At 34.0% G+C, this 15,339-nt stretch overlaps 1 protein-coding gene across 4 annotated transcripts in view; it reads right to left on the bottom strand.

Moving 5' to 3' along the window:
• The window catches only part of ERBB4 (erb-b2 receptor tyrosine kinase 4), a 750,739-nt gene that overhangs the window by 280,353 nt on the left and 455,047 nt on the right, over positions 1-15,339 (bottom strand). For 2 of the 4 annotated variants that reach the window (XM_008058078.2, XM_021712356.1), the window contains exon 15: positions 10,121-10,195. In XM_008058078.2, coding sequence (XP_008056269.2) covers positions 10,121-10,195 — 75 coding nt within the window. Of the gene's footprint in view, positions 1-10,120; positions 10,196-10,316; positions 10,362-15,339 lie in introns of all 4 variants that reach the window. The other 2 variants (XM_021712357.1, XM_021712355.1) reach the window with 1 other exon arrangement.

Raw genomic sequence — 15,339 nt, forward strand, 5'->3', positions numbered from 1 at the left:
TGGTCCTTTTTTTCCCCTCCGATGTGTAGAACAAGTTTAGCCTTTTACTCTGGGATTTGAATTCTAGGTTTTGGGGTTCAGAGGTTCAATAATGAAATAGCTTTGTAGACGGATCTTGTTTTGTTTATTAAAAAATTATATTTTTCCCTCAACAAGTAAACTTTTTATGGTAAAAGATTTTTGCTGTTGTTTTATTTGTATTCTACTAAAAGTAACTATAATTATTCCATAAACGACTCAAACATATGGAATACTTTACTGTGAGCAGAGGAACAGAATGCTATAAAAATTACAATGGCTACAAGCATTTAGAGTTTATTAGAGGTGGGTTTTCCTTCCCTGATCATTCATTCTTTAGTACTGGGTTACTGTGAAATTACAATAAAATTATATCACTTTGGGCTTAAGGGTGAGTAAAGAATGAAATCACTAAAAGGGAATTTTGTTGATAAATCAAAGTACTCCCTGTTAATTAACTACTGCCTATACACATAGTATGAAAAATAATTGTGTGTTTATGAAAGAATGATTAATTAGGGAATGTGCTGAGGTAATAAGAAAAAAGCATGAAGAGAGCAATTTGAGTTAATATCTACATATCATTTTATGTAACCACATCGCAGAAGGGGGTCTTAGTTAATTAGATTCCTTTAGTTAAACAGAAAAATTTAAAAAGAAAGATACTTAGGGTCTATTGCGAGTATATGCCTAAATTGTATGGAGAAACAATTTTTGCTCTTTTCTAAATATATGGCAGGCGTAAAAACAGAAAATTTGACCTATACTTAAGAAGTCTTTCTGCCTAAATATTGTTCATTTGTGACATATAAAAACTTAAACAATATTTTGGTAGAAATATTGACTATACAACAAAATTTTAAGAGGATCTTTACAACATAATTTCAATTTTTAGTAGGTGATACTGGGAGCTCTAAATGCCAACTTATCATAATTTAGTCTTTGATTATAGGCGTTTAAAAGATATGTGTGTGTATATATATACAACCTATGAAATAGGTTCAGGCAAACATGTTTTTTCTCATCCCATCTGTAACCTATTGAAGTTGATGAAATAAACACTCTTCTGTGAATATGCAAAAACATTCCCCTCCCTATTCTTATTGTGTGTAAAACTATTGCCAAAACTGAATATTCAAAGTTTCATGATGATTGGGCTAGATCGTTGCGGTTCGCCAGATATATATAGCAAGCTAAATAAGTAATTTAAAATAACAAGATGAAATTAATACTGAAATTGTATTTGTTTACCCAGTATGAGGGAGGACCATCCTTCCAAAAAAGGGAATTATTTTTTCAAGGGCAGGATCCTTGCAGGGCAGGCTACCCTCATTAGGTGAGTGTCCTAAGAATTCATTGGCATAAGTGTATCAGCTAATGTTGTTGTAAGAGGCTCCGTTTGGCTCCAGTGAATTTTCTTTTGTGATTGTTTCAATGTGTTTGCCTGTTTCATGATGGCCTATTTATGAGGGCCCCTGTCCACACCAAGCTGAGGTTCAGCAGTTTTAATCTCCAAATGGCATGAACGTTGTGCTCCACTCTTCTTATTCACCTGATCTTGCCGCAAGTTACTTGGTTTGTTTCCCCAGATTAAAAAGACCTCAGAGAGAAACATTTTGCTGATATGGAAGACGTGGAACAGAAAACAGCAGAAGCACTGAAAGGCATCAGATTTGGTGAGTTCAAAAACTGTTTTGAGTAGTGGAAATAGCATCTTGATAGGTGTATTGCATCAAACAGAGTACTTTGAAGGTGACAAGTTTAAACATGCAAGAATAAATACATATTTTTAATAAATAAGTTTGATTTTTTGGGGAGGAGTTCCTCCTCGCATATCCATATTATTAACATTTCAGCATGTAATCAATATAACACTTTATTAATGAGATATTTTACTTTTCCTTGTTCATACATGGCTTCAAAATCCTGTGCACTTTTTTTTTTTACCAAGTGCGAATTTCTATTTGTTTTAACTGTATGGGTAGTGATCAATGATCACACATGGCGAGTGTTTACCATATTAGACAGTACAGGTCTGGAGCAATCTTGGGGAAGACTTATCAGTTTGACAACTTAATAAAAAGACCATGGATTTGGTGTTAACCTAAGGGCTCTTGAATCAGAATTCTAACTGTGAGGCACTGCTTCACAATGAAGCACTGAGTACCTGGAACCAGCAAGGACATCAAAACCTAATCTTACCACATACAAATGTACAAAGAAAACCCTGGTTTTAGTTCCAAGATAATACCTTATTGCTTGCTTCAAGGTCTTTGAAGACCAGAATGGGATAAATTATTTGAAGATAGTTTCACTAATTTATATCTCAGACATAAAGGTGCTCTTACATGGCAAATTTGCACGAGATACAGAAAATAATTAAGTTCCCGGCAGGACAAGAAAAATAAGACATGATTAGGAATGTTATATGCCTAAGTGATTATGATAGTTGTGGTTGTCAGAAATTAAAGATGGCTCCCTGGAAGACAGGCTCTGGTATATAAATGCACCTTTTTGCCACTTCTCCAATCAAACACTAATCTAGGTGTTGATGTGATTTTACAAGGTGTAATTAAGGTCCCAAATCACTTAACCTTAAGGTAGAAAGAGAATCCACTTGGACTTGACCTACTCACTTGGGTCTTCAAATCTGGGTCTGGAGGTTTGAGGGATAAAAACTAAAAGATTGAAAGAATGAGAAGGGTCCGAAGCATTATTCCCAGCTTTGAAGACAAAATGGGGTTGATAACGTCAGATATACATGGCTGAGAGGTGCTGAGCACAGTCCTAGCCAAGTGTCAGCTTAGAATTAGCAATAAATTGGGAATCTCAGTCTTACAAATTCAAGGAACTTGGTTCTGTCAACAGCCTGAAAGAAGTTGGTAGAGGACTCCAAGTTCTAGATAAGAACATAGTCCAGACGTACCTTGATTTCAGCATGGTGATACACTAAGGAAAGAACACAGCCATGTCACGTCTGTATTTTTTGTACCTATAGATCTACGTGGGCTATTTTTAAGCTGCTAAATTTAGAGTAATTTGTTATCAAAGAAAGAGAAAACATAATAACAACTGTTTCCTTCATTCTACCTAGTCAAAATTTTTTAGTTATTATCGTTTTAATAAACTAATATGTAATTCATTTCTATGATATGTTAAATTTTAAAATATGTTTGAGGACCAAACTATAATAGCACAGATTTTGATTCACTTATATCTTCACACTGGCAAAGTTTATTTTAGTACACTCATGGTTAGACAATTAGTTTGCATTTTTTATTAGACAATTTTGCCAGTTTTCTATAGAAAACTGAAATCATTTTACACACAAGCTAAGCAAGCTTTCTAAGAACTGAATACCAGGGTGTAGGTTAAGAGCAAAGATATATGCTTTATATGGTAACTCTAATCATTTTATCACATATTAACTTAAAGTCATTCAATTAATAGTATTTGGGCCCTGTCTAGATGAGAAGGCATTGTGTTAGCATTCATAATATTTTACTAAAACTTTTGTGTCAGACTTTTATAGGAGGCCAGGCTAAATTTTTTAGTTACCATTCTTTTATATACATAACTTTTTAAAACATATTCCTAGTCCATTGGAAAGCATAAGGTAGTTTCTCTTTATTAGGAATTTTCTTGGTTATTTTGCTACAGCTGTTATTTTTCCTCTTTGTTTACATACTGTCAAAAGATCTTTATAGGGACTGTTTACAGAAATCTTTGTAAACAGCTTATATGCACTTGGTGATAATTTAGATGAATTTTAGTTGAAAGGGCAATTGTTAGAAATAAAATATTATAAAATGGAATTTAATATTTCCAATTTACTTAAAAATCCCAGTTAAAAATTCTGAATAATAATGATGTCATTCAGATACTTTATTTATTTTTTGAGCCAGAGTCTCGCTGTCACCCAGGCTGGAGTGCAGTGACACGCTCATGGCCACCACAGCCTCAACCTGCAGGGCTCAGGCAATCCTTCTGCCTCAGCCTTCCAAGTAGCTGGAACTACAGGCACTTGCCACCAAGCCCATCTAATTTTTTATTTTTTTTAAATTTCTTGTAGTGATGAAGTCTTGTCAATTTTCCCAGGCTAGTCCCAAAGTCCCAAAGTGCTGGGATTACAGGCGTGAGTCACCATGCCCGGCTGACATTTATATACTTTTAAAAAAAGAATGCCACCAGTCAAATCTTGAAATAGCACACACAAAGTACATTTAAAACTACTTTTTTGTGTGTGCTTTTTTTCTAATAACAGACATGAGATTGTCGGTAGTTAATTTCAATAAAGTTTAAGGTATTTTTTGAGATGATAGGCTATAGCCAATCCTGACATCTTTCCAAATCACAAATTAATAATTACAAACATTTCAATTTCTATACCTTAAGAAGATGCTCATGGGAAAACATGAAAGATGAATATTTATGATAGTTCATTCTACCCACTGAAGATTTTGCTTTGAGTCTTAGCTAGTATAATGACCATCTTTCTAATTTAATAATGCTGTCTTTGGACTTTTTAAAAAACAGTTCTAAAATGATCTTAAAAATCTCTTTGAAAGAAGATACATGGACAGCCAACAGACACATGAAAAGTGGGAAAAAACTAAAAAAAATGCTTTGACTTTCAATCCTAAGTATGGATTCTTTTAGTCACATTTTTATATTCAGTGATTTTATTTTATTTATTTATTTACTTAATTTTTTAGTTGGAGTCTCACTGTCACCCAGGCTGGAGTGCAGTGGCATGCTCACAACCACCACAGCCTCAACCTGCTAGTCTCAGGCTATCCTTCTGCCTCAGTCTTGCAAGTAGCTGGAACTAAAGGCACGTGCCACCACACCCAGCTTAATTAAAAAAAAAAATTATTGTGGAGATGAGGTCTCGCCTAGGTGCCCAGGTTGGTCTCATACTTGTGGACTCAGGAATCCTCTCACCTCGGCCTCCCAAATCACTGGGATTACAGGCGTGAGCCACCGAGCCAGGACTATTCAGTGATTTTAAAATTAATGTTTCTAAGGTCTTTAAAAGCACTGGTAACAATGGATGAGCATTTTGCTATCAATGTAAAAGTCACGCATGCAATCTTGTGATACTAAATAGTTTTGTTTAAAGTAACCACTTGAACTATATGAACACTAATTAATATCTGAACTGAGATATTTGGCTCTTCCCTCAGATAATTTTTGTATTTAATGGGTGCTGGGAATTGCAAGACAAAAATCATCTGGAAAAGAAGAGATTCACACACTCTCCTTCACCTCTTCGAACTCTTTTTATTTCAAAAGTAAATTTAATATACAGAACATGGTGGACTGAGGATAAACTGATAATAAAAAGGCTGTGTACTTTTATTTATAGGACTTAAGGATCATAATGCAACTGCTACTCATTCAAGGTAACTATCTGTGGGCGATTTTGACCGTTCGATTTGGGCATAAGTTATGAACTAAGTTCCTTGGGGGCAAAACAAACAAAGAAAAAAATTGTGCCATTTGTGAAAATGGTGCCAAAAATACCACATCACCTCTCTCGTATATCACATATGGGTCACACGGCTAAAAGATAAACTGTTATGTGACCTCTTAGGTAATAACCACTATACCATAAAGTAAAAGTATGACACAGACATTAAAATGTGACAGGAATATAAAATGTTTCAAAGAGCTGCCCATATGAGATTTAGAGAGTTAAACTGAATTCAATTACAAGATTTTATATTAGGAAGCACCTAGAATAATTGAATAGGAGCAAGTAGCCAGATAAAAATGCTTGAAAAGATAACTGGTAATTTTAATAACTTCTCTCACAAATTCAAAAAGAATTAAGTCAGTTTACATTTGGGATTGCCAGCGAACATTAAAAAAATGCTTTACCAATAGAGCCTTTGTCTGTTGAGATTAACAAATTTAGGCCCTAATGGAAAAAAGAGAGTAAGGCTTAAAAAATAAAACTTTCGACATATATTTAACAAATAATCTAAAAATAGAATCTAATATTTTGTTCTATTACAATCTTTAGGAATATAGCATATGTGCAAGCTAAATACATAGCATACAAAAAAGAATAACAAAAAACTTGCTGAACATATTTCTCTATAGGATTCTTGGCAGAAAATAAAAACCATCAAGGGTAAATATTAGTTTTAAGACATTGAATTCAGATTAGGGAAATAGGAAGAGGTTGCAAAATATTGAGTATTATTTTCATTATAAGTAGAATATTCTAGGAGATGAAAGGTAAGAAAATAAAAAGAATTCTATTCTAGCCTATCCAATCTTCCTGGAAGAAATTCCAGCAGCAGCCTGTAAGGCAAATGGAGTGTAGAAAACCAATTCACAAATTGCAGGCTTGGGAAAGAATAACACTGCTTAGAAAATGAAAGTCGATAAAGATTGGAAACATTTCACCTGTTTTCATTTAAATCTTCAATCTTTTTTCCTGCTGGTTTAGGAAACAGAATACAGCATAATGGGGCAATAGGGAGTATGAACTCTAAATATCTCAAAACAGCTACATTGACATGTGTTCAATGTAATTTTCTATGACTAAAAGAAAACTGGGCATTTGGATAATCTCCCATTAAAATATGGTATATGGAACTTAAAACAGTGATTTTCAATAGTGTTTTTTGTCCTCCCATTATGAAAGATTTACTTTAATCAACTGACAGAAACTTTGAAAGACTATGATGAAATTTTAAAATGGAGAATAACTTAAAATATTACTAGTCTCCTGCTTTCAGTTAAATATACACCCACTCCATCTCAAAAAGGTAAGCATTTGCTGCAATATTAAGGACCTGAAAAAGGAGATACTTGATTTCACTTCTCACCCAGTCCATGTCAACATTCTTCATGGTCATAAACACTTTTCCAAAGCATTCAGGCTAAAATACTTAGTGTAAATTCCAAACTGTCTTATAAATAGCCCCTGACAAGTCAATAAACTCTGACAAGTCAATATAATTAAAGGAGAGAGTCACATTGCTTTATTCAATTCAAAGACAGTATCAATGAAAGATATCCAGAATTTTCCTAAAGGAGCAATTAGCTATCTACTACCAGTTTTGAAATCACTACACTCAGAATTTCGATACAAAATTCAAATGCTTCAAACCTGAGAAATTTTGATAGGTCAATCCCAAAGTCACTAACCTATTAAAGTCCCGTTGATATATAAATTATGAATTTCATAAAATTTTCAAAGAGATTATTATACCAATATTTCAACTAGAGTAGTAACCACCACCAGCGAACGTATACTGTAGAGTGGCTCTTATGCACTATCTCATTTAATCCTCGCACCAACAGTATGAGGTAAAATAATTCTCAGTTTAAATATTACCATTGTCATTTGTACAGATAGAAAACATGACAGAACAAGTATTTGAACCAGACATGCACATTGTAGCTCTATACCTGTACAATGGGCTACAAGTGATTTTTTCCTTAGGAATAATTGGCTATACTACACTGTATTATCTATACACAGTTACTGACCATGTCACCTATTTATGACAAAGCTAATATGAGTTAAATGTTGCAATAGGATTGACAGTCCAAATAATGCTTTTGTTCAAACTTTGAAAATATTAAACCCAAATACGCTGTATTTTGATTTTGAGTCATATAACCTCGGTTACAAGCATTAAAAACTACAAATGATCCATCACTGTAGTTTAAACCTTTCCTCTGCCTCTACATATCAGCCAGTGACCTACTGCCATTGGTAACTGTGGCCCACATTATGACCAAGATTCTCAAGGTGAAGAGAGAAATGTACTCCCTTCAAGGAGCCCATCACGAGGGCCAGAGGCACACATTAAAGCAGCCGGGGTGACTTTGAGATCTCTCTCCTCCTGGAAGGTAGGTTCTCCTATCCTCAAGGTTGAATAATTATTTATATAGAGAAAAATAATAAATAATAACACTTATTCAATGATTTCTGTGAGTCAGACACTGTTCTCAGGAAAAAAATTAACCTCTACAACCAATTTATGAACCATATTAATATTCCCATTTTATATATGAAAAAAGTGAGTGCATAAAAATTAAGGAACTTACAATGGTCACACATCTAAAAACAGTAGAGCCTAGTTTGAAGTCAGATTCTAATTCTAAATCTGATTCCAAAGACAGCATACTTAATCACTGTACTATATCGCCTCTAACTGGTCCCCTGGAAAAATTACAAGAAAATCAACATGACAAATGTGAAAACAATCTTCAAAGTGAAAGTCCACTGACTTAATGAAGGCCTCAAGGAAAAAAATTATTTCATAGATACAGGAACAATCTAGGATGAACCTTGACTTATAAAACTGCACTTTAGTTCTTAGGCTTTCTCTCTCCCTCCCTTTCTCTCTTTCATTTTTTTCTTAATTTAATCTGGCTCTAAAGAGCTATAGTAATTAGTTTTGATTGTGCCCCAGTGTCAAAGTGCCACTTTTGTGTAAATTAATAAACCACAGCACATGGTTTCTTTTTAGAATTTAATTTCTCTATTTACTTCATTAAAAAAATTAAGATGACAATTTATTTGATGATTTAAAAGCAATTTTAAGGCAATACCATAGGAATGAAGAAATTGTGACCAAATTTGGTAACACAGATGAATCTCACAAATATAATATTTAGCAAAAGAACCCAGATGCACTGAATATAAACTAAATTACTAAATGCACACGAAGTAAAAATCCAGACAGCCTGACCTGTGGTAGAATTTAGGACAGTGGTTACCCTGAAATAGGGTACAAGGAAACGCCTGGGGTTCTGTTGCTGTCTTGTTTCTTGATCTGGCTAATGGTTGCACAACTGTTTCATTTCAGAAAATTCAAGGAGTTTTAAAATTATGTTTTGTGTACTTTTACACTATGTTTACTTCAATACAAACGTTTACATTAAAAGCCAACACTTCATTCAAGATTCTCATTTTGCTAGTTATATTTTACCACTAACTACTCTCTTCCAAAAGATGCAATGGATTTGTTTCATAAGTAAACCTAACAATATTTCTAAGATGGTCAAGTTACTATTTTCCTATTAAGAAAATGTCTTATAAGATGTTTTAAAAGTCAGGTTTATTGAGGTGCAATATATAGAGTAAAATGTACAGTTCTACAGTTTTTGATAGGCACTTGCATGTGTGCAAACCCCACCGTCATCAAGATAGAAGCAGAGTTTCATTAACCCTTCAAATTCTCGCTGCCAATCTGTAGTCAGACTAATGACTAATGTCCCTTGGCCCTGACAACGTTGGTCGATTTTCTGTGTCTATAGATTTGCCTTTTCCAGATCGCCATGTGAATGAAATAATACAATATGCATTCTTTTAAGTCTGGTTTCTTTCACTTAGTGTAATATATGTGTGATCCGTCTGGGTTGTTGGGTGTATCTGCAGTTTTTTTTCCCTTTTATTGCTCAGTAGTGTTATAATGTCTCAATATGCCATAGGTGAAGTATATTTTGAGTAGCTTTCAGTTTTGGTGATTCTGAATAAAGTCACTCCACATATGAATGTACAGATTTTTATGTAAAAGTGAGCAATATATTTTTAATTCCAAATTATGCTTTTACCTGTACAAAGTAATTTTTTATATTGCCTTTTGTCTGTGCTAATTATTGTACCTATAGAATATGCCAACTGGTTCAAAAAATGTAAACTCAGAAACTGAATGAAATTAAATGAAACAAACATCTTGCTCTTATAAGTACCGATCCGTTTTTACAAATTCCTGCCTTAAAATGTTATTTTCACCCTTCTACAAAATTAACAAAAATATTCTATTAAAGTTTTATATTAATAATTCAAAATTCTGCTTAATTGTACACAATTAAAAATCAATAACATTACTAATTAGGACTCTGAAATCATAATGAATGAAGGAAAAAGGTAAGAAAAGTGGCTTGATAAGGAAAGTGTTTTATGCCTCTTCCCAAACTTTCTAATTTGATATAATATATTACATTAAATTTATAATATATTCTAGTAAGTTAGAATATATTTTAAACTTAACCCAACTGGTTAGTACTTTTCGTTTATGATAATTGGGAAAGGATTTGAGCGACAAAATGGAAACATGGTAGATGTTACCTAGCATGTTGTGGTAAGGTGGAATGGCCCGTCCATGGGTAGTAAATGCAGTCATGACTAGTGGGACCGTTACACCTGCAGGCAATTACAGAACAGAAAACATCATTCTCAATCCACAGGGACATGCACACACATGCACCAGTGCTCACACACGGAGCCTTGGAGGAAGAACATGGGAAGAAAGCACACCAAGTACCTATCCATCAGCCCGATGCAGTCTTCAATACTTGAGCCTATACACCTGCAGAAGATGCAAATTTAAAAAGAAAACACAAGGAGAGAAAAATTAGCCATTTAAAAAAAATCAGTAAAATACATATTGATTGTCTTACTTTCTTAATGATAAATATTAGACAGTTTTGGAACACCATGAATTCCAAGGAAGTGAAGAGAATTTTGCCTGTTGAATACACAGAAATGAATTGCAACCACCACCCTAACAGAATGCAAAGCAACACATCCACAGTGGAGGAAATGCTACGCTGGTTCTGTGGATAACTGCCAAGCACATACAACTCACTTTTAATACTTCCAATTCAATTATGTCATTCATGATTATGCATCTTGATGAATAATTTGATATTTCAATGACTGTGATTGTTTTCATGTACTTGGTTTCTTCCAGTAAAAAACAAAATCAATAAAAAAAGAGCAATCCAATACACTAAAATAACCTGATGCTTAATTCTCATTAAAGATTTATTTTGGCAGAAAACGACTTAACATACTTTAAAGCTATTCTCATGGATACTTTACATAATCATATTATTCTTGTTCTTGGTGGTGTCTGTCTTTAAAACGTACTTATCTTTAAACATGAATTTGTTTAAAAAACAAATTAACTGGTTTCATCACACTGCAGTTTATCTTGACACTCTCTTTTATAAAAGCAGTGACTTAACAGACAAACAAAAATAGGTTTTTAAACTGCCATAATAATGACCTCAAAGAATAACAAATAAAATGAACACACTGCAAGAAAATGAACACAAGAAAATGAAGACATTGAGAACTAGGTAACTAAAAAATGCACTGAGATTAATATTTAAATGGAATTTCGTAAGAACACAGAATTTTAATGCACAATCCCTAGAATTTTATTTTGAACTATTATCGAAGTATTGTTTTTTTATCTTCTGATATATTGAATTGTTATTTTTTTTACTTTTCTCCCATCAAAGATATACAGCTCTGTGGCAAGATTCCTCCTACGGCTGTGTTGTATGGAAGTGCCTAATTTGGCTGGTAATAAAGATTATGTTTTTTCCTAAAGCCTTCATTTAAATAACTAAACTCTGGAAGCTAATGTAACTTATCCACAATAACATGTAAGTCAGTCTCTCTACTTCATTAATCTCTGTTATAACATTTCTACTAGCTGGAAAATGGGTTTGTTTTGTTCTCAGGATTCATTTTGAGCAACACCGACTAATTGTAACCAATAGAAAAACAAAAAACACACCTGTGACAAAAGTCTTTATAAAGCAAACAAGCAGAAAACAACCAGAGTAACAAGAGTAAATAGCATTGAGTTGGTATTACACATAATCAAAGCCATTTCTTTTTTCTTTTCTTTTTTTTTTTTTAACTAGGAAGTACTTTAATCATTTTTCTTAGGAAAAAAAATTTCCAGACACAGTTCACAACATTTCAACAACAAAGTACTAGTTGAGAGAGGGGCTTTCAGAAGTTGGGGATTCTAGAATATTAAGAAATGTTGGTATCCTGCTTCATTATGGGTGACATAGGCCATAAACGGGAGACATCTGGTTGCTAAGCCAATATCCAAACTCAGTGGAAGGATAATTTCTTCCATAGGGTTCATTTTCCTTCTTGCTGTCTTCCCTATCCCATGGAAATGCCTGCCGTCATATCTAAAGATGGAAAAATAACTACTAAAAAAGCTTCCAAATTGTCTTATATTATTTTTATTCTATTCTATTTCATTCTATTCTGAAGTGGCTAATTTTGCTCACAATAAAATAAAATATTGTTTTTCCTAATTTCCTTTTATATCATCTTGAAAATGCTTTTTAAAATACATATTATCATTTTGTAAAAATACTCTACTTATTTCCAAGTGAGAATCTAAAAAAACTATGGTTATCCTGCAATCTGTCTTCATAATGACCCTTGAAAGATTAAAAAAAAATTGCAAGTGAAATTTAAATGAAGGAGAAAGTGTAAATAATGAGATTTTCATTCATTAAAAATAAAAATAAAAGCCTGTGTTGCATGCCTACTAAGTGTTCTTAGTGTTCTAGGAGCTGGGGGGGGGAAACGATGAATTTGACACTTTCTTATTCTCAGTGAGCTCAGAATTTAGTGAAGGAACAGATGTACAAACAGATGTGTATAGTGTACTATGAGACAAGAGAAAGTGGTTTGGGGGACTGTACAAGAGGGACACCTAGCTCTGCCATAAGTCAGGGGAACCTCCTGGAGGAGGTTGGAAGCTGAAGCTTAATGCCGAATGTGAGGTAAGAGTGGTGGTGATATATAAAGCGAGAAAAGCAGAGACCACCCTCTGCACTGCAGTAACATATGACATAAGATGAGCTCAAAACATAGTCGCAAAATCAACTAACTGCAGTCTCCTGGAAGCCAAATCAGAAAAGAACTTCCAGGAAGTGGGGTGATCATCAGTGTAAAATGCAGAGAGAGTTGGTAAAATGAAAACTTCAAAGAAAATGTTACTTGTCATTGTCATAGTCACTAAAATTTAGGTTTCTGTAGGTTGACAAACAAATTGGTGATGGAAGAACCAATGAAAGGGAGATAGAGGGGAGGAACTGAGGGAGTAGAATGTAGGGTCAAAAAGGTTGCTGAGGGGATTGTGTAGGATATTTGAGACTTAAACACACACACACACACACACACACACACACACACACACACACACACACACACACACACACACATATATTTTTGAGTTGGAGTCTCACTCTGTCTCCCAGACTGGAGTGCAGTGGCCGCTCCCGGCCACCACAGCCTCGAACTGCTGGGCTCCGGTGATCCTTCCGCCTCAGCCTTCCGAGTAGCTGGAACTACAGGCGCGCACTACCACGCCTGGCTAATTTTTGATTTTTTGTAGAGATGAGGTCTCATCAAGTTGCCCAGGCGGGTCTCGAACCCACAGGCTCAGGCAATCCGCTCACCTCAGCCTCCCAAGGCGCGGGATTACAGGCTGAGCCACCGAGCCCGGCTAAACATATTTTTATACTGAGAATGAAGGAGAAAAAAAGAAAGACAAAAAAGAATGAGGGCATGACTGACATGTCACTATCCTTTCCAAATCCAAGCCACTGTGCACTTAAAGATGAATATTGTATTTCAACTCTTTGTACTTTATATAAGCAGCTAATTAACACATACAGTTTACATTTATTCAGCAATATCATAGAATAATGGAAACAGTAAACTTTTAAAGACTCAAAATCACAAACAAGTAAAACAAGATATGAAATAACAGAATTATAAAAAAAGTGTTCCAAAGTAGAATACTTACACTAAAGATTAAAAAAATTTAACATGCTTCTAATTAACATATTTCAAGCCAGTATCTGGAGTTTTGAATATTGAGCTCTGTTTAACACTTGCTGGTACATAATGACTTATAAACACCTTGATTTATCCATTTAACCAACACAGTTTAGATATACTGACAAACTCTTTAAATTTTGAAATAAGAAGGAAGAAAATTTTTATTTTTTTCCGTTGAAATATTATGAAAAATACTTCCACAAGCAGCCCTTCTCTCCTTCTATAAATGAAAATTCTTTTACTATGTAAAATGTAAAATTATTAAAAACTATTATAGAAAGAGTAAGGCACATGTGAAACTTACTAATATGAAATCATGATTCTAATATTAGCAAAAACATGTAATGAGAGTTTTAAAAGATGCCTCATGAAAGGAATATTACAACTCACGTAAAAAAGTGCAGTTGGTTTGAAATAAAACCAAAGCAAGGAATCAAGTAATGTTAGTGAGGAAACTATAATTCTTGCCCTCATCACCATTTTCTTACTAAACTTTGTCTACAAGTATTCTCTTGAAATTTGTATCTTACTAATTTTAAATATGAACATTCCTAAGTTTTAAATTCCTGCTTATCATTTCAAAATTCTACAGAGAAGGATCTTGTTTCTAATAGAGGATATAAATTAAAGGATATAAATTTATTGGACTGTGAGTTCATAGAGGTCAAGAGCTGTATCTTGTTCATTTCTGAACTTGCATATGATTGTATCTGATGCTGAGTAGGTATCCAATATGATAAAGCTGAAGCATGAATGAAATGAGAAAAGGCTCTTAAAATAAGAATTCTGTAGTCAAGGCAAGAAGAGTCAATGTTGTGTTCCTGCTGTTTTCCTCTAGGGATATTAATGAGTCTTCTGATAGGAGATAAATGGTTAAGCTATTTTAAAGGAATCTAAAGAACTTGACAGAACCAAAATATTTAATGTACTTTTAGAGTAGTAAAAGTGCTTTTAAGGTATTACATAGACAATTTTATTTGCAGAAAGCTTCTAAAAATGTGGCCTGAAAAACTATTTCCTATTAACTTGGTTCTTGAATTTTCTGACTTAATATGGGCATATAAAAGAAAAGCTATTTTCCAAAGTGGAGCTGGCTGGAGAGCTCACACTTTCTAATGGTTCAGCTATTGCATGTGTTTAGAAATAAGATTAGTCACTTGTCCCATTGTCCCTGTGATCTTTCTAGGAAAGATCTTGTCTCTACATATTAATTTGAAAAGCAAGGACTGACCTCACCTGGTTGCTTCAGTAAAGCATCTCAAAGCACAATGCTTGCATAGTAACAGAGTACATATGGGAACTTAGAAATAATGCTCTTGGGGAATTCCTAAATTATACCCTAGAGTTGGAACCCCTGCACTTTTATAAAGTGAGTGGACCCGGTCTATAATGAGGCTATCAGAAAGCTAAATGAAAACAAAGTAAAACATCTTTCAGGATTAAGTCAGTTATGGAGAATATATTTACCTTGGAAGATGTGGGGGAGGACAACATTCACATTCTGTCTCACTGTAATTCTGCAGCCGTGACTTGCAAAGGGCATCTTTTTTCTATTTACTTGGAGTTCCCAAATGATCTAGGGAGACGTGTTCCCAATTACACCTTAAGCTTCCCTTTTGACCGAGATCCGGGTTTTGTTGCTGTGTAAATTGATCTCCGTTCATGGCTCTCTATTT

The sequence above is a fragment of the Carlito syrichta genome, unplaced genomic scaffold, assembly GCF_000164805.1.
Source record: "Carlito syrichta isolate Samal-C Ts95f unplaced genomic scaffold, Tarsius_syrichta-2.0.1 Scaffold303208, whole genome shotgun sequence".
Taxonomy (NCBI): domain Eukaryota; kingdom Metazoa; phylum Chordata; class Mammalia; order Primates; family Tarsiidae; genus Carlito; species Carlito syrichta.